General features: G+C 40.2%; 1 protein-coding gene across 1 annotated transcript; it reads right to left on the bottom strand.

Annotated features, from left to right (window-relative positions):
* Positions 1–12529: 12529 nt before the first annotated feature.
* LOC142625867 (alpha-mannosidase) lies at positions 12530–24966 on the bottom strand. The gene is made up of 29 exons (XM_075799605.1): positions 24742–24966; positions 24536–24619; positions 23973–24061; positions 23688–23862; positions 23413–23532; positions 23242–23325; positions 23067–23138; positions 22824–22937; positions 21018–21118; positions 20832–20925; positions 20336–20503; positions 20124–20213; positions 19883–19948; positions 19740–19796; positions 19163–19382; positions 18805–18941; positions 17938–18003; positions 17806–17862; positions 17476–17547; positions 16692–16739; positions 16389–16508; positions 15615–15680; positions 14825–14937; positions 14638–14722; positions 13819–13929; positions 13653–13748; positions 13528–13575; positions 13137–13205; positions 12530–12902 (listed from the first exon to the last, which is right to left on the bottom strand). Exons 1-29 carry the CDS (start codon positions 24964–24966, stop codon positions 12714–12716), a joined length of 3036 nt encoding a protein of 1011 aa, XP_075655720.1. The 3' UTR covers positions 12530–12713.

Here is a 24966-nt window from a genome sequence, read left to right as displayed (position 1 = left end):
ATTGATTTTTCCTTCTCAAAAAAAAAAAAAAAAAAAAAAAAACTTATTGGTTTGGGACCAAAGCATAAAGTAAATTGTTAATATGGGAGCATATTAGCTGTAATGTGTGAATATGCAATTGTAGCAATGTGTACAAGTGGGCCAATGATAAAGTAACAAATAACTAATGAAAAGACAAATCACCAAATGATATGGTCAAACCCATTCAAACCAAATGTGTTCTTTGTAACTCGTTTAGCCTAGAAGGGTTATATAAAACATCTATGTTGTTCCATGTACCCAACTCGCTCATTTATCTAATTTTTAAAACACTTTTTTTTTTAAATGACATTTGTCCTTTTGAGAAAAGAGAAATTCTATGTTAAAACAAAATCAATTAATATAATATAAAGTATTATTCATTAAAATATATATATATATATCCAAAAGAATTTTTTTTTTTAATTTATGTAAAGTGGTTATGAAAAAAAATTGTAAATATGTAAAGTCATTTGTAAGTGCACAATTGCACCTGGCCCCAAGAACAGTTACGGGCTCAGGCCCAACGAGCCTTAAACAATGTAATTTGTAGAGTGTGGGCTTGAAACCCAGGTTAGAAGTGTTTGAGGATTAAATAGCAAGCTAAATATGATAAACACTTAAAAACAACAAAGAATGCTATGAATCAATCTGCTCGGACGTAAGCCGAGAACTGTTCTTATATAATTTCTCTCTCCTTCTTTTTCTCTTTCTTTTAGGTTACAAAAAGGGAGATCCCTTCTTTCTGTCTTAGATTCCCCCTTAATTACTACTCTCTTGAATACCTTTTACACGTGTTGCTTTACCTCCCCTTTAACCTAGATATTTCTTTTCCTAGTGCCTTTGAATAGTAACTAGAAGTTTCTCTTCCACTGTTCAGGTGTCACTTCCCCATCAATGCGGCCAGGGTGGTAGGTGCAGGGTCTTTAATGTGGAGGTAGCAGCCTTTATCTTTGACATTTCTTCAACACCAGTGCTTCTGGGGCATTCTAGGGTTTACCCCTTTTAACCATTGGTCTTAACCGTGTCATCCCCTAATCTTTATTGTGAAACCCCGAGTTCTTCGGTGTCCGTCCAAGGATAAGTTCACCCTCGGCTGGATCCTCGGACCCTCGGCGTATGGGCCGACCCATAGTACCAACAAATTCTAAACCCAGTAGCAGGTCGGCCTTCCTTAACACGGCCCAAAAGGCCCACATTCTCATCAGGATCTTTTCGCCCCCCACAATAGCCCCTCAAAACTCTAATTTTCATCGTCCGAGGAGAAAAATAGGGTTTTGATCCGACGAGAACCTACTCCACTCACTTTGTTAGTAATGGTACGTGTGGAAATCGTTTCGCGTCCCAGAAGATGCCATTTGGCGGTTTTATTTTGAACAACGCGCGTATTTAATACTGCCAGTTACACTTTGTCCCTCACGTTCAACGGTGAGATGGGCATCCAACGGCCCTCGTTACTCCACGAAATTTTAGGCGGGACAAATATAATTTCGAGGCCGCCTTTTCGCACGTCGTGACGCTTCGGGAATCTGCGCCTTCATTTAATTCATCAGGGATCAATCCCATCAAAACACCTACAATCATTCTTTACCAGCAGAAAACCGTGGAAACCCGTACCTCAAACTTTGTAAGTTCTTGCTCTCTCTGTTCTTAACCTTTTCTCCTCGGATACAGTCCTCGGCTGTCTTCGTAAACATTTTTTCCTTTAAAGTTTAGCCTTTCGTTCTCTTATAATGGGTAGGTTTAAGTGTCTAGTTGATTCCGTCGCTGGGATGGAGGGTTTTAGGGCTAAATACCGTATTCCCAGCGATGTAGGACTAAAATATTGCCCGGCAGAAGCCGTGGCCGGTTCTAGGAAAGAGGGAGAGGTTATCATTCCTATGATAGCCTTTATAGAGGGTGGAATGACCCTTCCAATGAAACCCGTAATGAGGGAATACCTTCGCAACCACCGGTTGTGTCCCGATCAATGCCTCCCAAACGTTTTTAGAGTTCTAGGTAGTGTAGATGCTCTCAACGAGCAGATGGGTTTAAACCTCACATGGCACGATGTCGTGTTCCTATATGAGTCCCATAAACTTTCTAAGGTAGGTTATTATATTAAATCTCGGTCCAGCACCGTTAGGCTAATCTCCTGTCTGCCCAAATCAAACAAAGGCATGAAGGACGACTACTTGATCGTGTCTGGGAACTGGCACGACGGCCTCCACTGCCCAGTTGAGTGGGGGGATCCAGGTGCGACGCCGTAGGATTAATCTCCCCACAACACAACTTCTCCTAACACACACAGAAATGCGTATTCATATTTACTTAAATTTGTTAAATATTTGTGTGAATCTGACCAGATTTGTTCGTTTTGACGTCTTTTTTGCAGATAAGCAGCACGTGCATCCTCGTCTGAGTCATTGTAACATTGCCGATCTAAACCGAGTACTTCGCTCCGAAGTGTTCGTTAGTGAAGACTTACAACTCCGGGCTGCTCACCTCATTCTAGGGTACAATCCCCTTTCCTCGGACTTCAGGAGATAGAGAGCGCCATAATTGCGGGCGACCGAAGACGAAGGAGGATAAACGTAGCTCGGCCCCACTTTCTGGACGACCGCGAACTCCCGGACGCTCCCAACACCGTTTTGTACAACCGGCCTATAGCAGCAATCCCCCTTGCTGTGCACTCACAAACAACTGTCATTCCAGAAGAGCAGGTGTCTTCTTCACACACTCTTGACGACGAGATAGATCAATTCCATCTCGAAGACACCGAGAGATCTCGCGAGAACCAATTTGTGGTACTTTCCGACGAGGAGGAAGAAGCCACCGAGGCCTCTAGAATTGCAGGGTTTGTAGTTGCTCTTCCCGAGGAAGAATTTGAAGAAGACATGGGAAGAATGGAGGGTCTCCTCACGAATAGGGCTGCTAAGGTTGCAGAAAAAAAAGAAAACGGGGACGTCCCAAGTTCCCCCAGCTTTACCTCCTCCTCCTCCTCCAGCTGAGCCAAAACTGCCAGCCGAGGATCCCAAAAAGAAGAGGAAGGGGGATAATGAGGGGACGATTAATAAAGACCCTAAGAAACCACGCCAACAACTCCCATCGGCCCAGCAGCAGAAGCTGGACAAGGGCAAGGGTAGAGCCCGTTCGGTTGAAATCGGGGAATTCAGGGACGAGGCTGAAGTGCGCCGAGCACCGACCACTTGGTCCCCTGATCTAAAGCTGGACGGCGCACCCATCTCCTGCCAGTCCAGTATAAGGGCGGTTCAACAAGGCCACGCCCACCACCTGGCCGAGGTCTTGGAACGCCCTCTTCTACTGCCCAAGGACATGGAGACCTTGGAAAAGATGGGCCAGCCGCAACTATTCCTCTCACTAAAAAGAGACTTAGCGCTGGTAAGTTTTTCTCCTTTTTTAGGAAGGTTCCACTTTTAATAATATTTATAGGTAAGTTTGTTTGTTTTTTTTTTTTTTATTATTCCTAACTCCATCATACTTTGTTACAGGCTATTCAGGAGGTCTTTGTAGCTGAAAAGCTTATTGAAGACACTCGGAAAGTAGCCAGAACTGAGCTCAAAATCAGGATGGAGACTGAGAAGTCTTTGGGCACAGCCCTTGCTGAGAACGAGAAGCTGACCTCGGAGGTGTCAGATCTGAGGAGAGAGAAAAATGGGGTCGAGTCAAACTTGAAGACCATGAAGACCCAGATAGAAGGACAGCGCAAGCTCCTTCATGCAAGAGATGAAGAGCTCTCCCAAGCTCAAAGGGAGTGCTCGGATCTGAAGAAGCAGCTGGCGCTGATGAAGGAAGAAGCCAGCTCCTTCCAATTCTCTCTTCAAGCTGCCAAGCAGGCAAGTTTTGATGAAGGGGTAGCAACCACCGAGGAGCAGCTGACAGAGGAGTTCGCGGCTTTATGCCGCAAATACTGTCAGAAAGTATGGGGGGAAGCTTTAAACGCAGCAGGAGTTCCCCAATCTTCGGATTTGAGGAAGTCCGAGAACGTTTGGCTTCCCCTAGAAATACAGGAGATTGAAGAGGCTCCTGCTGCTACTCCTACCCCTGAGACAATTCTTCCTGCCCTACCTCCGGTGGTCCCACAGCAAATTCCTGATCCTACAGAACCTTCTGGTTCCAACAAAAAGAAGGAAGGAGGAGGGGATGCAGAGAAGGACTTAAGCCAAACAGTTGAACCCAACGTCCCTCCAACGAAGACAGCAGATAAGGGAAAGCAGATCTTGACTCCCTTTGAGCTGGAGTTGAGAAAGACCGAGGGTACTAGTACCTCTCAGCAAGAGCCTCCTCCAAAAGCTTAGGACTTAGCTTAGGGCTTCTCTTTTTCCATTCTTGAATTATCTATGTAATGCATATTTAACTGATTAATGAAGAACAATTTCATTTGCTTTTCACTTGGGTTGTATCTGTTATGCTTTACTTTACTTTTTTTTGTATTTGTTATAAATATTGCCATTAGCACATAACCAAAACTTCTCAGGGTCAACAAATCTAACTCCAAGAATTGCGCAATCATAACTTTCACATAATCTTATGTACATCATTGAAGATTTAATAAAAAGTGGCATGGTTAATATATTTAAACAATGCCTTGATCAAAAAGAAAAGAGGACTTCATATAATGATTAAACCCTTATGACGCACAACACTGTTTCTAGTAGGATGTAAGATCCGAGGACCATTCCTTACACAAAATTGCTTAACACTTAAAGACATGAAACTTAAGGTCCGAGTTTAATAAACAGTAACGCATTAACATCCAGACATAATAAGGAGATAACTTTGATCTAAATTGTGGTCCGACGATAAGACTTCACCAATTTTACGTTTGATTATTAAAAATTATAACTTCAAACGTTAATTCTCCCAAAGTAGGAGGTCCGAAGACCCGGCATAACTAAGGTTCTGTTTAACAAATGACAAGACATCAATTTCCACAAGGTTTGTGGTCCGAGGACGGCACTTAACCAAGTTTCTGTTTGATTCTTAAAAATGATAACTTCAAATGTTAATTTTCCCAAAGTAGGAGGTCCGAAGGCCCGGCATAACTAAGGTTCTGTTTAACAAATGACAAGACATCAATTTCCACAAGGTTTGTGGTCCGAGGACGGCACTTAACCAAGTTTCTGTTTGATTCTTAAAAATGATAACTTCAAATGTTAATTTTCCCAAAGTAGGAGGTCCGAAGACCCGGCATAACTAAGGTTTTGTTTAACAAATGACAAGACATCAATTTCCACAAGGTTTGTGGTCCGAGGACGGCACTTAACCAAGTTTCTGTTTGATTCTTAAAAATGATAACTTCAAATGTTAATTTTCCCAAAGTAGGAGGTCCGAAGACCCGGCATAACTAAGGTTCTGTTTAACAAATGACAAGACATCAATTTCCACAAGGTTTGTGGTCCGAGGACGGCATTTAACCAAGTTTCTGTTTGATTCTTAAAAATGATAACTTCAAATGTTAATTTTCCCAAAGTAGGAGGTCCGAAGACCCGGCATAACTAAGGTTCTGTTTAACAAATGACAAGACATCAATTTCCACAAGGTTTGTGGTCCGAGGACGGCACTTAACCAAGTTTCTGTTTGATTCTTAAAAATGATAACTTCAAATGTTAATTTTCCCAAAGTAGGAGGTCCGAAGACCCGGCATAACTAAGGTTCTGTTTAACAAATGACAAGACATCAATTTCCACAAGGTTTGTGGTCCGAGGACGGAACTTAACCAAGTTTCTGTTTGATTCTTAAAAATGATAACTTCAAATGTTAATTTTCCCAAAGTAGGAGGTCCGAAGACCCGGCATAACTAAGGTTCTGTTTAACAAATGACAAGACATCAATTTCCACAAGGTTTGTGGTCCGAGGACGGCACTTAACCAAGTTTCTGTTTGATTCTTAAAAATGATAACTTCAAATGTTAATTTTCCCAAAGTAGGAGGTCCGAAGACCCGGCATAACTAAGGTTCTGTTTAACAAATGACAAGACATCAATTTCCACAAGGTTTGTGGTCCGAGGACGGCACTTAACTAAGTTTCTGTTTGATTCTTAAAAATGATAACTTCAAGCGTCAGAGCTACTCATAATTTTGAAATACAAACTGACAAAAGCTCATTTCATTAATAATAATACCTTCTAAGATTATTTACATTCCATGGACGTGGTACTATTCGTTCGTCTAGATCAGCTAGCCTATATGACCCTATGCCTGCTACGGAAACAATGCGATAGGGGCCTTCCCAGTTAGGTCCCAGCTTGCCCCAAGCTGGGTTCTTAGAAGTGCCTACAACCTTCCTTAACACAAGATCACTAGGTGCAAGTGGTCTTAGCTTCACATGGGCATCATATCCTCGTTTTAGCTTCTGCTGATAATAAGCCATCTGGACCATCGCTGCCTCGCGCCGTTCCTCAAGCAAATCTAGGCACTTTTCCAGGAGTCCATTGTTATTCTCAGGACTAAAGGAGCTGGTCTTTAAGGTGGGAAAACCAGATTCTAGAGGTATTACCGCCTCGGCTCCATAAGTCATAGAGAATGGAGTTTCTCCAGTGGACCTGCGCGGTGTGGTCCGATACGTCCACAGAACATGAGGGAGCTCTTCTACCCATCTACCTTTCGCATCATCTAACCTTTTCTTTAGCCCACTGACAATGGCTTTGTTAACGGCCTCGGCCTGCCCGTTTCCTCGAGGATAAGCTGGGGTGGAGTACCTATTTATAATACCCATGTCGCCACAATACTTCCTAAAAGCCTTACTGTCGAACTGAACACCATTGTCCGAGATGAGCGTGTGTGGTATACCGAATCTGGTAACGATGTTTTTCCAGACAAACTTCTTGGAGTCAATATCTCTTATATTAGCTAAGGGCTCGGCCTCAACCCATTTAGTGAAATAGTCTGTTCCCACAAGAAGCCATCTTTTATTACCAGCAGCTCTCGGAAATGGCCGTACAATGTCCAAGCCCCATTGTGCAAAAGGCCAAGGGCTGGAGAGAGGGTTAAGAACCCCCCCAGGTTGGTGAATATTAGGAGCAAATCTCTGACACTGATTACATTTTCTGGCATAGTCTTGGGCCTCCCTTTGCATATTGGGCCACCAATAACCCTGAGTCAGAGCTCTGTGAGCCAAGGACCTTCCCCCAGTGTGGCTGCCACAAATCCCTTCATGCAATTCTTCTAGAAGCCCCTCCGTTAAATCAGGGTGTACACACAACAAGTACGGTCCTGAAAAGGATCGTTTGTACAATTTTTGATCCTCGGACAGCCAGAATCGTGGCGCCTTTCGGCGTATCTTATCTGCCTCGGATTTGTCCTCAGGAAGGACATCATCCCTAAGAAAAGATACGACCAGATCGATCCAACTAGGTCCAGGCCTTATTAGATGGATACGAGGCGCGTTGGTAATGACTAGAGAGGGCTCTAGCAAATCTTCAACGAGGATAACCCTAGGTAAACCTTGAGCCGAGGACGTTGCCAGTGTGGCTAAGGAGTCTGCATGGGTGTTTCCTCTCCGAGAGATATGAGTTAAGGCGAAGAAGCCAAATTGAGTTTGCTGACGCTTAATCTGGGCCAAATATTCCTACATCCTTGGATCTCTAGCCTCCATGGTCCCCGTGACCTGTCCGACCACCAGTTGAGAATCCGAGAAGATGTGGATTTCTCTTCCACCCATCCTATGCACCATTTTCATGCCTACCAAGACCGCTTCGTATTCGGCCTCATTGTTAGTAGCCGAGAACGCCAATCTCAAAGATTTTTCGAAGACAATTCCCTCTGGGGACATAAGAACAAGTCCAACACCAGATCCTCTCTGATTAGCCGCCCCATCCACATACAATTTCCAAATCGGAGGCACGGCAGTTGTAATCACACCAACTGATTTTTCTTCCAGTAATGGCTCGGCAAATTCCGCCACCAAGTCAGCGAGGATCTGGCCCTTCATCGAGGTGCGAGGCTTATACTTTACATCAAAAGCCCCCAGGATGGTCCCCCACTTTGCTATCCTTCCTGAGTAGTCGGCGCTACGCAGAACTGCCTTGAGGGGCAATTGGGTCAGAACAACCACTGTGTGAGACTGAAAATAATGGGGAAGCTTTCGCGTGGCATGAACCACGGCCAGGAGCGCTTTCTCTAAAGGTTGATAACGTATCTCGGCATCACCCAAAGACTTACTAACATAATATATCGGTCTTTGCACCCCGCTATCATCTCTTATCAGGACAAGGCTGACCGCGTGGGCGGCCACTGCCAGATAAGCAAACAAAATCTCATGTGCTTCTGGACGAGAAAGGATGGGTGGCCGAGATAGATATTGCTTAAGCTGTTGAAAGGCTAACTCGCAGTCCTCGGTCCACTGAAACCCTTTCCACTTATTCAGCAGTTGGAAGAAAGGACGACACCGGTCAGCTGACCGAGATATGAACCTGTTCAAAGCGGCAATCATTCCCGTCAACTTTTGAATTTCTTTCGGGTTCCGAGGAGGCTGCAAGTCCCGAATAGCCTTAACCTGCACCGGGTTTACCTCTATGCCTCTATGTGTAATCATGTATCCCAAGAACTTCCCAGAACCCACGCCGAAAGAACATTTTGAGGCGTTGAGGCGCAACTTGTACCTTCTCAGTATCTGAAAAGTGTCGGCCAAATCTTTCACATGTGAGGGGATTGTTTTGCTTTTCACCACCATATCGTCAACGTATACCTCAATGGTTTTCCCCATCTGCTGTTCGAACATTCTGGTCATCATCCTTTGATAAGTAGCCCCAGCATTCTTTAACCCAAATGGCATGACCTTATAATGATAGTTCCCGGTTGGAGTAATGAAAGCAGTCTTCTCCTGATCCTCCAGTGCCAAGGGAATCTGGTGATAACCCTGGAAGGCGTCTAAGAAACTCATCCGAGGATGTCCGACAGTGGCATCCACCAGTTGATCAATACGTGGCATTGGGAACGAATCTTTGGGACAGGCCTTGTTCAGATCAGTAAAGTCCACACATACCCTCCACGTTCCATTTTTCTTTTTAACGACAACTGTATGGGTTAACCACTCAGGGTAGAAAACTTCTTTGATAGCCCCAGCCCTTTTGAGTTTGAGTACTTCTTCCTTCACAGCCTCGGAATGTTCCCTGGAAGATCGCCGAGGTGGCTGCCTTCTCGGAATGATAGCCGGGTTGACATTTAGGTGATGACAAATGAAGCCCGGATCCAGGCCCGGAGCTTCATAAGGATCCCATGCAAAAACATCAACATTATCCTTCAAGAACTCTAACAACTCCATTTTCTCTTGGTGTGGTAAAAGTACACCGACTTGGAAGAATCTCTCCGGGTCATCGGCCACTGGAAACTTCTCTAATCCCTCGCACTGTGTCTCATCTCCTGTCACCTCTCCAGATGAGTCAGGAGCCGTTAACTGCTATAATCCCTTGTTGATCAAAGCCGAAGACTCGGCTTCCGTCTGATGCAGTACCGCAGCCGATATGCACTACCTGGCTACTGATTGGCTGCCGAGGATTTCCTCAACACATTCCCCCGAGGGGAATTTAACTTTAACATGTAAGGTAGAAGAGACGGCTCCAAGCGCATGCAACCAAGGCCTGGCAAGGATGGCCGTGTATGGAGAGTACGCATCAACAACGATGAAGTCCACCTCCACCGTTTCTGAGCCGGACTGAACGGGCAAACGGATCTGTCCCTTCGGCACAACGGCTCTCCCTTCGAAGCTTATAAGTGGCAAGTCATAAGGAGTAAGGTCTTCCAACTTCAATCTTAACCCCTTAAACAGATCAGGGTACATGATATCTGCACCGCTGCCCTGATCTATCATCACCCTTCTCACGTCATAGTTCCCAATTCTGAGGGTAACCACGAGAGCATCGTCATGGGGCTGGATAGTCCCTACCTTATCCTCCTCCGAGAAATCTAAGACGGGCAAAATGCCCTTCAACCTCTTCGGCCTATGACCCATGTCCTCGGTCTGTTAATGGGAAACCGCCATCACCCTAGTGGGACCTGAGCCGGTCCTGCCAGGGGCAGCGAAGATAACATTAATTGTTCCCAAGGCTGGCCGAGATGTATTGTTCCTCTGATTGTTTGAACGAACTTGACTGACCTGCCCAGTGGGCTGACACAAGTGCTGCTTCAGCTTTCCCTCACTGACGAGCTACTCTAGATGGTTCCACAGAGTCCGACAGTTCTCGGTAGTGTGGCCTACATCCTGATGGTACTGGCAAAAGAGATTTTGGTTTCTTCTCGCAGGGTCCCCTGCCATCTTGCCTGGCCACCTGAAGAAAGGCTCTTTACGAACTTTCTCTAGTAACTGATGCACCGGCTCTCGGAACACAGTATTTACAGCCTGAGGTGCTGCCAAGCCGGATTGCCCGAAGTAATCCCTCCTCGGCTTGTTGTTATGGTATCTATCCGACCTGAAATCCCTTCTCTCCTGCGGGATAACCTTTTCCTTTCCCTTCCCTTGCTGCTGGTCTTCTTCTACCCTCTTGTACTCATCAATACGATCTATAAGGCGGCGTACACTGCGGACGGGCTTTTTCGTCAAAGACTTTCTTAGGTCGTGGTCAGTAGGGAGACCTACCTTGAAGGTATTAAGCGCCACCTCATCAAAGTCACCATCTATCTCGTTAAACATCTCCCAGTATCGGTCGGAGTATGCTTTCAGTGTCTCCCCTTCCTTCATGGCCATGGATAGCAGCGAATCCAATGGCCGAGGGACTCTGCTACACGTAATGAACCGCGAAGCAAATGCCCTAGTCAGCTCCCCAAACGAGCCTACGGACCCAGATTTGAGACCGTTAAACCATCTCATAGCCACAGGTCCCAAGCTGGAGGGGAAAACTTTACACATCAGAGTCTCATTGTGAGAGTGCACCGCCATCCTCTGGTTGAAGTGACTCACGTGCTCCACCGGATCAGTCCGGCCATTATAAATGGTGAAGGTGGGCTGGGTGAACCGCCTGGGGAGCCTCCCCCTCTCAATCCTCCGTGAAAACGGAGATTTAGAGAGTTGGTGCAACGCCCTACTCATGGTATCGTTGCCTAGGCCCTTAGAACGAGGCTTCTTCCGTCTGCGAGTTGGTTGGCTGCCCTCCTCACTGGAGGATGTTGCACTGGTGGGAGTGCGCAACCTTGAGCTGTGGCCAGCTCTCCTATCCTCCTCTGAGGAAGAATTAGATGAGGATGATGAAAACCTACGCTTAGCGCGGCGTAACTTTCTCTTTAGACGGTTGATTTCCTTCTGCATGGACTTAGAACCCTCATCATGGGTGGTGCTACCCCCTTCATGAATATGGCCATCACCTGGATACTCTGTATGGACGCTTCCCTCACGATCCCTACGATGTTCAAGACGTTGGAAATGATCTTCCGGTTGTGATCCTTGTGACTCTGCATGGTGAGAGCCTAAGCCTGCCATAATATCCCTACCTCTTCTAGACTAGATTTCCCACAGACGGCGCCAATTGTAAGTGCACAATTGCACCTGGCCCCAAGAACAGTTACGGGCTCGGGCTCAGGCCCAACGAGCCTTAAACAATGTAATTTGTAGAGTGTGGGCTTGAAACCCAGGTTAGAAGTGTTTGAGGATTAAATAGCAAGCTAAATATGATAAACACTTAAAAACAACAAAGAATGCTATGAATCAATCTGCTCGGACGTAAGCCGAGAACTGTTCTTATATAATTTCTCTCTCCTTCTTTTTCTCTTTCTTTTAGGTTACAAAAAGGGAGATCCCTTCTTTCTGTCTTAGATTCCCCCTTAAATACTACTCTCTTGAATACCTTTTACACGTGTTGCTTTACCTCCCCTTTAACCTAGATATTTCTTTTCCCAGTGCCTTTGAATAGTAACCAGAAGTTTCTCTTCCACTGTTCAGGTGTCACTTCCCCATCAATGCGGCCAGGGTGGTAGGTGCAGGGTCTTTAATGTGGAGGTAGCAGCCTTTATCTTTGACATTTCTTCAACACCAGTGCTTCTGGGGCATTCTAGGGTTTACCCCTTTTAACCATTGGTCTTAACCGTGTCATCCCCTAATCTTTATTGCGAAACCCCGAGTTCTTCGGTGTCCGTCCGAGGATAAGTTCACCCTCGGCTGGATCCTCGGACCCTCGGCGTATGGGCCGACCCATAGTACCAACAAATTCTAAACCCAGTAGCAGGTCGGCCTTCCTTAACACGGCCCAAAAGGCCCACATTCTCATCAGGATCTTTTCGCCCCCCACATCATTCATTTCATTTTTTTTTTTTTGAATTTGTTTGTTTTAAAAAAAAAAAAAAAAATCTTAAAACCAAGCAAATATTGGGACAAATTAAACTTGTACACCATAAACTATCACCCATGTTTTTTTTATAGCAAAAACAAAGTCTACATTCTTTAGCCAAAAACTATCGTCCACATTACACTTGCTCTATTTATGCTTTGGTTCTTATACTAATATGCATGCAATATGAAATTTGATTAATCACTTATATTTGGACTAATTGCTAGTTTAAAATTAAAAAGTGATTAAGGCATAAAATTAGTTATTGAGGTCTAAATATTTGCCTAGGTGGTTCGATATTGTCTTTTAATTCTCGTTTAAACCTACTACAAAAATCACTTATTTATCTACCGGTAATAATTTAATGATACAGGCACACAACTCAGCATAAAAATATTATTTCCTCTGTCTTGTTCAAATTATATACTGATTATAGATGCTAAAATTTCAACAAAAAAGTACGAATCTCCATAGGACCAAGCTCAACAACAAGAGTTGAATTGTTGATTGGACCGCCTCTAATTGGGTTAGGTTCCGTTCTGCTGTCTCCCTCAACTCTCCATGTCATCCTCTTCATCTCTGACTTCTCTTGGTTTGTTGATAAGCTCATTTCCTTGACCTTCTTTATCTGAAAGTTCAAAAACTAATAATCACATTGATATTTTACACCCTCATAACATGGCTTTTCGGATTATCCTCTCTTCCAAAACATATGTTAATAACAGTTCTTTGTGAATGTGTCTTCCCAAGTATTTGTTTGAGATTAAATGACTTAATCATAGAGAATGATCTGGGACCATACTTTTACTACCTTGTTAGGATAAAAATCACTGCAATAACACTAGGCAGAAATCGGACATACCGTTTTCCCAGTAAAAATCTTCTTCAGTTCAACATTGGCTAGTGTTGAATATTCAGCATCTTCACCCACCTGAATACATTTTCACCAACACCAGAAAGTGTATAAGAACTACATATTTGACGTAGCAACATGGAAGGAAATTATATTAGAGCCCAGGAAAAGAAAATGAAAAAAAGATGTAGGATATGTCGTGTTTGGACTAGGGCTTGGTTGCTATTTTATGTATGACTTGGGAGAAGGGCCTCTTAAGTTGACACATATCTAAGCGTCACTCAATCGAGACAGTATCTTGTGAGACGGGCGCATGCGCTCATTGTCTCACTGACATGTGGTCTCACGTGCTCACATCAATTGTAGTACAAAGAGGAGCTTGATGCTTTTTATCATTTACCTCGTATAAATGAGCCAAACGGAGGAGCACACTTCCATCATCCAACTCCTGCAACATTAGTGTTAGGGAGCAAGAAAGAGAGAATCAAAAACTCAATTTATTCTACAGTGAGTAAACACAGAAACCTGAAGAGTAATCAAAGCAACATTGAGAGGCAAGCTGTAGTTTGGATCAATGGTAGTTGCTTTTGTCAAATGAGATGCTTTCCAGTCCTCCAACTTCTGAACATTAATTATATTAGTATGTAAATCAGCTATGAAGATAACACCCGAAACTGCAATCCAGCCATACCTCATGTGTGAAAGCTAGAAGAAGAGGAGAGTACACTTCTTGGCCAGTTGTTCGGCGCCAGCGTGCTCCAGCCCCTACCTGGTTAATGCTTACATAATAATTTCCGCGAACCTGTATCAAAGATATCAAATGAGAAATCAGGATTATGGATAATACTATTGAGTCTTTTTCTATCTTTGAAGCAGTTCAATTATAAGGCCATTGGTTTCATGCTTAAAAGCACTTTTGCTGGCAAATTTTCAGCAAGCCTTGGGCACTAATACATAACAATTAACAACCCTACAATCAAAGTAAAAATAAGAAGACAATGAAAAACACGCAAATTTGACCAAAAAGTTTTCAACTCCAAAATTAGTCCACTGGAAAAGCATACTCATTTTAAGTCCACCATGTAAAAATTAAATTAATTAGACATGTAAACTTTCTAAAGTTATATATAAAAAGAAAATGTATGTATTTAACACCAATTAAGAAATCCCATGCCTTGTATCGTGCAGAGGCAGTGTGTGGTAAACAAGTTATATCATTAAATCAGGATGTATTGGTTTTTTTTTTTTTTTTTTTTTTTTTTGAGAACGAAATCATCATATTGAATGCACCTTTTGGAAAATATTAGAAGAGCAGGAAGAAAGCTAGAGTGGTTAACAGAGAACAAAGCTATATATAACAGAGATCAATGTATTAGATTATTCAATTACTAACTCAATGAAATTCATTCATTTCTTTACATTTTGATATGGCCATCCTCACATAGAGGTAAAGTGTAGAAAAAAATGGTAATTCAAAAGCATAAATTACTCATTCTATGTGCTATCATACCGTTAATCCTTCACATGATTCATCAACGCACACACTTTCATCCAATGCTTCACCCACTCCTCTAGAGTCATCCTTGACCGTACGCCTTGTATGAAAAGAAAGGATAATCAGCTTAGCATGCCCACATCTAAACCAAAACACACATTTAACCTGAATGTTAAACAACAAGAAAATATGAAATTTGAACCTATGGAGCATTAGCTCTATTTCTCCATCTTCAATGCTGGCTCCACCAGTTGCACGGTCAACCAAGACTGATAATTCAGATTTATTATCCCTGGTATAAATTCCAAGATTAAGCTGAAAAAAGAAGAAGAAGAAGATTACCATTACAGAATTAATGTTATTTTAGTCATTAAACACAATGAGAAAGAACAGGTGGGAGCCTCTTGATCACTTTTTAAGAAATCCATATTTAATTTTAAAGAGCCCGAATATAATTATTGTCCTATACTAGTATTGGCCTTAAATGTGTCCTTGATCTTCATGCATTTCAAAAGTGAATAGCAGCCTGGGCTAGGTGCTGTGTGATTAACCATTCAAGAGGAAAATTCTCCTCACAACCAGTCAACCACACACCTAAAACACGCATGCATTATTATATGTGGACATGGGATTATAATCTTACGTTCGAATGTTGTTTCATATTTGAATATTTAAATGATAGGACCTATATAGACATCAAGAAAATTATAAATCAGAGAGTTTGAATTCTTGATCTTTGAATGCAATTAGAAACCACGAGTCAAGGACAGTCTAATCTCAAAATGAAAAATTATAATACATCAACAAAAAAAAAAAACTCATAAGGATTGTCAAGATCAAGAATTAACAAGGTCCTTTTAAGCTCAAACAATGCAGCCTAATTCATTACTAATGCATTTTTCCTAATGCACCCCCAAGTAAAATAATCCAGTGCTGCTAGTGTTTTACACATATATGGTTAATGTTAATTGATAGAGTATTAAGAAGATTACTGGATAGTAGTTTCCTGCTACAGGTTGATTTACTGAAAGTGGCCAATCTGCTCTGTAATCACGAATCTGCAAAATTATGACCATAGATTTCTAGTTACAACACAATAAACATTGAGAACATTAAACTCCATTGAAGGGGGCAACACTCTTAATGTTTTACAGTGTGCAAATGCAGGAAACTCAAAAATAAATCCAAAAAAAAAAGAAAGGGAAGGGGGTGTAAAGGACAGAAGAGAGGATTTTACTGTGAAAAGATGTTACTAAATGATATTCTAGAGATATGATTTTGAGGAACTGACATTCATTGGCTAACTTCTTGAAAGGAAACTTAGCATAAAACTGGACAAATGTGCTATTTGGAAGCTATGATCAGCCAGCCAAGAGGACTAGAATATAACAGTTTATATTTGTTGCATGATTTGCATGCCAGAGAGAGCCAAGAACAGATCTGTATCCATAGAGAGTACATTATCTAGGACTTCAATTTATTTTAAAAAACCAAAAAACTTTTCACAGGATTGAGGTCAAGCCTACAAACATGCATAAATCAATGAAAATCTTCAAGAGTTAGGATTTAAATTTTCCTACCTAGCAAAGAAAAAGGAAAAATATATAAATCTACCCTCCATTGAGTCCTAACCTGTGGCCAGGTGGGGATACTCTGAAGCATTTAGCTGAAAGTAGCACTACTACATGAAGGGTTCCCTATTATTATTATTATTATTTTTTTTTTAAAGAGGAAAATGGTGTGTGAGACAGAGTCATGACTCATACCCGTTCTAGAAAATCTCTTCCATTAGAATCAGTATAAAACACCTTGTTAGTGACCATATTTGTTGTCATTCGCGTGATGACCTCTTTACCAACACTATCATCCACAGGAATTGGACCAATCTGCAAATAAAATTTGTCAAAGTCACTAAATTTGAGTTCAGAAAGATTAGACAATTTTTACTTTACATGCAGTAAACAGAAATCATTACTGGCCACAGTTTTCATATTATTTACATAGTTAAAATGTATAGAAGATGTTTCTTTCATCAAAATCTTTAGAAAAAGGAAGGTTCTGTAACTCACAGTGAATTCAACTTCTGCATGCTCCTTGTCTCTGTAAAGTCTGGTGACCTAATAAAAAAACCACCAGTAAAAATAAGCATGTCATGGATGGTGGAAGACACAAAACATTGAAGTATATAAATAAAGAATAACAGTAACACTCAATGTATTTATTAAACAGTTGTCACTGGGTCATAATCATAAGGTGGTAAGTTTAGAGATTTCTTTGTTGGTTTTCGAATTTCATATTGCTATTTAAAATATATAAAAAGATGTAATAATTCCTATGTATGATTGGTAATCCTGCATGCTAATAAGAGACATATGAATGTATGAAAGTCCCTATAAATTAAAGTGGTAGTATAGCATTTGTTTAAGAGTGTGAATGTCAGAAGATAAATCTTTTCCTAATATGTGAGTTAGTGTGAGAATACCAGAATAAAAACTTTCTTTGTGGAGCTTGCTATTTTATTATTTTGGATATTTTTCACAACAATTGTCTTTTGCAGCTCACTTGTATGGTGATTTTGCAGACAAAAAAAAGGCCATGTCCTCCTGTCTAGATTATTGTGGACAAGTGAGTTTAACATCCCATATGCCACAGTGATTTGCAACAATCATACTCAGTGTTCACAAATAGTAGGGGATAACATAGGCATAGCCATAGTTATAGTGCCTACAAGTTCTAGATCACAATACAACTTGCTGAATTATGGAGAAAAGTACAACCACCATACTAATCGATAACCTGACAATGCAAAACAGATTGCACTTGACAAACCAAACATGTAAACAAATTGATAACCTGGTATATCCATGAACTAAACTGTTGATGAACCTCATCAACCAATGGTCCACGAATGACCTTCAAGGGCACCTGTAGCATATCAAATTGCTTTTAGAATATAAAGGAAACCATATATAACAGATATTATTAAAATAAATACAAGAAAAAGTAGAATAGCATCAAGGATAAGTGCAGCAAACCCCAAATAGTTAGGAAAGGTTTTGTTGATTTGAGTTGAGTACATTATTAGTTTCTAACGCATGTTTATTATTTTATTATATTCACATGTCACTGGTGAGTGGTTGGACATTCGGCAAGCACGAGTGACAATGGGAAAAGAAGGCTTACTGATCTTGCAACAATATTGGGAGGGCCACTAGGCCGGAAAATATATGCACCAGAAGCCTGTAAGAGAGACAATATAACTATCATATCACTGAATCCAGTCATAATTATTTCCAAACCTGCATAATTGCATACCTGGGGATCGACATCACCTGGGCTTGAAGCATACCAGAGATAACTCTGTTGTGTTGGTACATCGACCTGGCCATGACATTCATTTAAAGACATCTTTCAGTTTAACTAAAATAGTCTCTGAAGCATCTCTAGTAGTAGAATGAAACAAACTAAATATATTTAGGTGGAACAAGGTAGAACACCCAGAGAAAGTGAACAGTACCCATCACTGCCAAACAAAAAATTTATCTTCTCTTGAAGCTACATAAGATTGAATATCAACTTCCCAAAATAGAATGATATGAAAATTGAATTTGTGGACATTCATGAAAAATCATATTGGGTAATGCATAATAGTTTTGCAGCAAGACAGATTAGCTACAACCTTCAAAACTGGAAAAACAGACCACACAAGAAGAGACAATCCCGCTCTTTTAAAATCCCAGAAGGAAAATTGGATTGTACCAACTAGTAATTTTGTAAGGTTTAAAAAAAAAATTGAATACATGGGGAAAACAGGTCAAGAAATCAACTTTAATGCTTCCCCTGACAAACAAAGTCCTAATCTAAATCCTCTTTTGCAACTTAAACAGATTCAAATTTATTACATGGATGACTTTGAGGATTTTGGTAATGACAAAATAAATCATCTACATGCACACGCATATAATATTACTGGGAAAATCTTACATGTGCCAAGCGCATGAGATACCATCTCAATATTACTCCTCCTTGTTGACTTTCTAAATCTATATATATATTCTTTATTATGATGCCACAACAATCTAACTTGGATCATTTGGTCAGCAGTTTATAATGTTCAAAAACTGGTTCAACCAATACTATCCAAATTCAAGGCAACTATTTGGGTACTGTGAAAGAAATTACCCCTGTTTTAGTATTGTAAATACGTTTGAGTTGTCCAGAAGTCAAAGAAAATGACATCTTTAGATTCCCAGGTCCAATTTCAATGGTCTCATTCTGTGGAGTGTCCATCGTGGTAAGAAATCCATTTCTCATTTCCCCTGCACCATATGGGAGTGCATATAAAAAATAAGATTAACTAAAATAAGTTCAGCCTCAATATTATAGTACTATCTGCGCCAATCCATTCTAGTAAATGAACTTCATAGTAGTCCAAAATAGTTAAGTAGCATTCATAGCCTAAAAAACTAATTCTTAGGGAATAGAAAAAAGAAAGAAGTCAAATGGCATTCAATAATGAGAAAAGAAATCAGACATATACCTTTCCCAGATGCATTAGAAATGAAGTAAGTGTTCCAACCAAGTGGCGGCACAGATGCTTGAAAGAGAAGCCAGTATTTAGGGATTTGTTTTGATGACTTTCCCAAGTAGGCCTTTGTATAGAAGATTCTTAAGTTGGCTGTAACGTTATCTAAAGCTACATATTGTGCCTCAATGGTTTTGCCAGAAGAATCTTGAACAACAAGATTGGCATCGTTAACCTGGCAGTCATTCCACTTTCAGATCACACTGAAATGTAAACATCCTATCTATTTGCAAAATCAAAGGAAGGAAAGAGAGCAAATTTCTGTACTAAACGTTTAATTTTGCATTTCAAAGAAAAAGTAGACGCCAAATTGACACTTAAATTACTAAGATGTGGAATGAGAAACTCAAACAATACAACAAGATATATTAGCACAGCAGACACTACACTACATACCCTAAATGAGCAAATCAATTCCTTGAAATGCTCAGTGCATAATAATTTAAAAATTCAAATTTTCAAAAGGCAACTACTTTTTGATAACATAAATTAAGAAGATGATATCACAGTCACAAAATAAGCATGTACTCACTGGTATCTTAATAATGTCTGTACGGTTCCATCCAAGGGGATTATATGCCACTACAACCTGAAAGTAACCATTAATACATAATGAATAAAAATCCCAACAAAGCATTATCTAATACCACAGTTAGAAAGATTAGAAAAAATTACCAAACTCTTCCCTTCTGGAGTATCTTCTTCTGTTGGTGGGCAGTAACTGATATTGAGTAATTGACACTGTTCAAACATTGAAGGAAAAAGGGAGAAAAAAGAGAAGAATCAGGATTAGGCTAGAGGGGGAGCAACCTGATTATCTGAGCTGCCACATATAACAAATGATGGAAAGTTCGAGAAAAATATAAGGAAAATAGATATAGAAGCAAAAGTGCTAGGAACCACATTGTAACACCACCTGAGTAAACGTAGATGCAGGCGTCGTACATTGATCTCTTGATTTGTTGTTAGCAAGGCAAGATAGGGCAACATTAACTACAGCTTCTGTCTATGAAAAAGTTGTTGCATTTTAAAGGATAGCTTAGAGAGATGTATCATATGATAACAATGGTGCAAAGACTATAAAACAAGACTCAGAAGGTCAAATTCAGATGAAGATTAGCTGCCTACCTCAGAGGCTCCATAAGCCAAGCGTTTTTCGTAGTCATTGGTTGTATGTTGTTTAGCAGTGCCAGTGACGGCATCATGATGCTGTGCAATCCCTAAAGCATCTGCCAAGCTGCCAGTGTTGGGACCATTGGATCTCTTTCCAGCCAAATATTCAATTTGTCGTGCTGCCTATTTTTAACAGAAGGAAATTTACTTCATTATGTTTATAGCCCAAATAAATGATGAGAGAACTCCACTCTATTGATGATAGGAAGAAGTTATCCTCTCTCTGCATGGAACACATCTTTGTGTTCCTTGCAGAGTTCTTGCTATCTAAGTGAACAACTTTTGAGACCAAATACGAAGCATGTATAACCAGGATTTTCTAGGATGGTAGCATAAGATGCTAGGTCGTTTGCATCCAGAAAACCAAGCTTACAGGAATGGAGGAAATAGCTACTCCCTATCTATTCTGATTCAACATAATCAGCAAGGCAGAGTGACACTGATGTCATACCAAATAATATCCACTCAGAATTCGGACATATCGCTTCAAGGCTGGGCGACTAGTGAAAAAGCCAGTCCAATATGCATTTGCCCTGTCTGCATATCTGCCAACAAGCATTAGAGAAGCTTATTAATGCAGTAGATAATTTCAATTGCTTAGTCAACTAAAGGTAGGAGGAAAAAAAGTAATGTTTACGGGAAATAATCATTGGTTTTCAGTGGCCATGATTCATTTGCTGCATTTTTCGCCTTAGTATAGATAGATGGTGTAGAATACAAGGCATTAACTCGACCATCCTGAGAATATTAACCACACTCATAAATGGATTACAAAAACTAAGTGAAACATATTGAACAGCTGATAAAGAGAAAGGAAGAAAAACAAGAATGTTCTAAAGCTCCATTCCCAATTTGAAATTAATTAAAAACATACCAAGAAAAGATGCATAACCATTTATAATGATAAGAATAGAATTATAATAAGTGAATACCTCTATAAAAGTATATTTATACAGTGACTAACTAAGAGTATCAAACAAAGAGTAAAGATTATCAAAATTAATTTAGAAGATGTGTCCTTGAAAGACACAATCTACTGCAATCATGATAGGAAATCATAATATCTTTCGAAGTGCCAAGCTAAATGTTGTGATTATTAACATACCAACTCACAAATAAGTTTTAGTACAAAACAGGAAATGCAGCATGGTTTAACACACAGATTCTAAGAACACTTTAACCTCAAATATGCTAGTAGAGAAAGAAGTTGTATAAATATCTATGAAGCACGGGTGCGGGTGCGGGTGCGGTACTCGGCAATTTTTGAAAAAGGTGGGTGCGGGTGCGGCGGGACTCGGCAATTAAAAAATTATTAAAAATATTTTTATTTATATTTTCTATATATTTTTACTATTATAATATTCTTAAAAAACATATTACTATGCCTTGATTCACAAAACAAAGAAAGAAGAAAGCAAGAAACACAAAACACAACACAAAACCAAAAAGAAAACACAAAAGAAGCAACAAATATTCAAAATAAAATTGAGGAATGACAGATTTAGGGTTTTTGGGTCTCATTTAGAGCCGATTTCGGCTGTTGCGGCATGATTCAAGGCCTATTTCGGTCTGTTTCGGCCGTTTCGGGACTGTTTCGGCCGTTTCGGTCGCCGGCCGATACAGCCCGATACGGCCGAAACAGCCCGATTCTGGCCGAATCTGCTCGAATCGACGCCGATTCGGCACGATTCAAGCCGCGTCGGCGCGAGTCGACTGGAAAAAAAAAAAAAGGAAAATACGTGGCCGACGCGGCACCGATGCGCGAGCAGCGGCGTCCCTCGCGCGTCGGACGCGGGTGCGGCACCTCCGGCGCCGCGTCCGTGCTTCCTAGATAAATATGTGGAGAAATTAAAGAAAATTCCACAACTTAAATGCTCAATCTTTTTTGAGAGCCATTATCCAAATCATCTAGTAATGGTCTTGATATCAAGAGTCATTATCTAGCAAATCTAGTGCTATATTTGAGTTTTGAAAATTTCTCTAGTATGCCAAGGGTCATACCTAGTGCACAAATCTCCCACTTTTTCTAGGTCTAAGAAAGGTGATTGGTAGGCAGCCTAACCCCCAATTTATTTAGAGAGGCTAGTTCCCAGACTCTAATACCTATTGCTTTTGAGGAAAATTATCTAGTTTACATTTGAGGGAAATTACACATTGATTATAACATTAACCTGTATTGAAAGCCATCATACAAATTGGGATACTTATCAGTATATGTATTTTTTAAATGTTGCAAGTCATGAAACTAGTATGGATTTGATATCCAGGGGAGGGTCAAGCTGGACCAAATAAGGAGCTATTGTGATTTAGACCACACCAAAATACTTAGGTTCATGTTTAGAACCATGCCAAGCATCAAATTGAAGGCAAATCAAGCTAAGATATTGCAACCTTGAAATCAAATTTCCAGTAAACACATTGATTATTTTCATTAAGACTCTACCTTGTTAACATAGTGAATAAACTTGTCCATTTGCTTGAACCAAGACTCAGCATATTGGTACCGAAAATCATCACCCATCGTCCACATGATATGGTTCGTCCGTGTCACATTTGCCTGTATATATATTTACAGTAACTGTTATATTTCAGTCTCCTTTAGCTCTAAATACATCAGTGAACTATATTCCTATCAGGACCCTTAAGACACACAATTTTAAGAGATATTAGTCAGCAAAGATTTTACCTGGAATGTGGCATTATTAATAAAATCATTAACTCGCTTTTCAACGTTGTAGTCATATAGTAAAGGATTATCCTGCAACTCACAATATATACCAGATTAAAGTGGTACACTCCACAAGAATATCTGATATCCAGAGAATGCATGGCAAAAGTAACTATTGTTGAAAAATTTTAACCTGGACTGGCACATAGTCATCATTGACTTCAAAATGGAAATCAGATGGAGGACTATAATGAACAGGAAAGGCATTGGTAAAAATCTGCAAAGGGCCCCAACATGTGAATAGTGAGTTCAAACGCCCTTTTTATAGAAGAATGGTAAAAGTGCAGATGTCACAATTCCAAACCTGAGATGATGAACCAAAAGTTTTGGACCCACGCCATATAACTTCAAGAGATTTGTCATTCTTGCGTTTTGCTCTGTCTTGATAATCTATCCTTGCAAAATGTACAGAATCGAACCCAAGCTACAAAGAATTAAGAATCAAGATGTGTCAGTTCGTACTTAGTATTAAGGAAACTAAACTGTTTAAAACATAACATATTCAGATGTTGTTGGTCACAGCATATGAGAATTATAATGTTTACAAAATAGTGAATAAACACTCATGAAATAGTGTACCTCAGCCCCAAGTAGGTAAGCTTGAACAGCAGAATGTCCAAATGGATCAATTTGCCATCCGGCACGAGGAATATAATTGAATTGCTCCTTTATGAAGCGATGACCTAAAGTTGTTTGGTCAATCATGTCTATATAATGGCATGTTGCTTCATCGTGCATACACCAACCACCATTTCTGCAGATAGAAAAAAAGGTTGTTTATCATTCATAGAAATGCATTTAAAATTGTATCTCTCTCACACACACACACACTCAAGTTATTCAAGCTGCTTGCTAATGTCTTACATGAATTCCAATTGTCCAGAATCTACAAGTTTTCTCACTGTTTCTTGTGTTTCCACACTTTGATATACCCACCATCGAGTGAAAAAAGCCTATCATTCAATGTTAAATTCCTTTAGGAACAAAGATGTGAAAACAGCAATATCATGATATAGAAATAATTTACCAACAATGTCAACTTTAAAAAAAAAAAAAAAATGTATTACATTTTTCACGAATTTAAGAGATTAATTATGACATTCTTACACTGAAGTCAAAATCAGTCAACATTCAATTACATTTGCAAAGTATATATCAAATATCTGTAATGTGATTGAGAACATCATGCTATTTAGTCAAAACTATTGATGTGACATCATAAATAGAAAGCCAAGAGCCTCGTCTCAAATGTCACTTCCTCGAATCACCTCACAATGGTCAGGTAAGGTCATGAATTCATAATCCATTAGGTTCGTGTATAACGTACCAATAAAAACAAATCATAACATTGAAACTTAAACACTAACCATTATACAACAACACATTAAGTAAACCCGGAAACCCCTCACACAATTCATAGAACTCACCATCTCTGCAAACACAAACTTCCTATTTGGATCACGAAACAACGATTCGACAACTGAGTCCAGCACATTCTCCACACAAGCCCCCTATACTCCAAAAAATCATACAACATTACAAAAATTAGTATTTATATGATCCAAATTCACAACAAACCTTAATTATAAGTTTACAACTACACACATAAATACATAGATGGAAGAACTATGACCTGGATACTGTTATTTGATCCAACATAGTACTGATCAACTGTTTTCAACCATCCCACATCGTCATGGGAATGTGGAACCAGATGAACATTCAGTTTGCCTTCCACAACACCACCACCAGTGTTGTACTTCACATAATTGCCACTAACACTCCCACACAAACTAAGACAAAGAAACACTACACACACAAAAAAAGAGAAAGCTAAACGACCAAATAGCTGTCTCAT

This window comes from Castanea sativa, chromosome 2, assembly GCF_040712315.1.
Source record: "Castanea sativa cultivar Marrone di Chiusa Pesio chromosome 2, ASM4071231v1".
Lineage (NCBI taxonomy): Eukaryota > Viridiplantae > Streptophyta > Magnoliopsida > Fagales > Fagaceae > Castanea > Castanea sativa.
The sequence above is the reverse complement of the archived record's forward strand: the minus strand, read 5'-3'. Positions and strand labels throughout refer to the sequence as shown.

What these genes read in the sequence shown, in the direction of transcription:
- LOC142625867 (XM_075799605.1), bottom strand. Translation starts at nt 24,966, where the DNA reads ATGAGACAGCTATTTGGTCGTTTAGCTTTCTCTTTTTTTGTGTGTGTA. An exon ending in CTTACCTACTTGGGGCTGAG is followed by an intron (nt 23,533 to 23,687) that starts GTACACTATTTC and finishes AATTCTTTGTAG; the next exon opens with CTTGGGTTCGATTCTGTACA. An exon ending in TTCTGAGTGGATATTATTTG is followed by an intron (nt 20,504 to 20,831) that starts GTATGACATCAG and finishes TGTTAAAAATAG; the next exon opens with GCAGCACGACAAATTGAATA.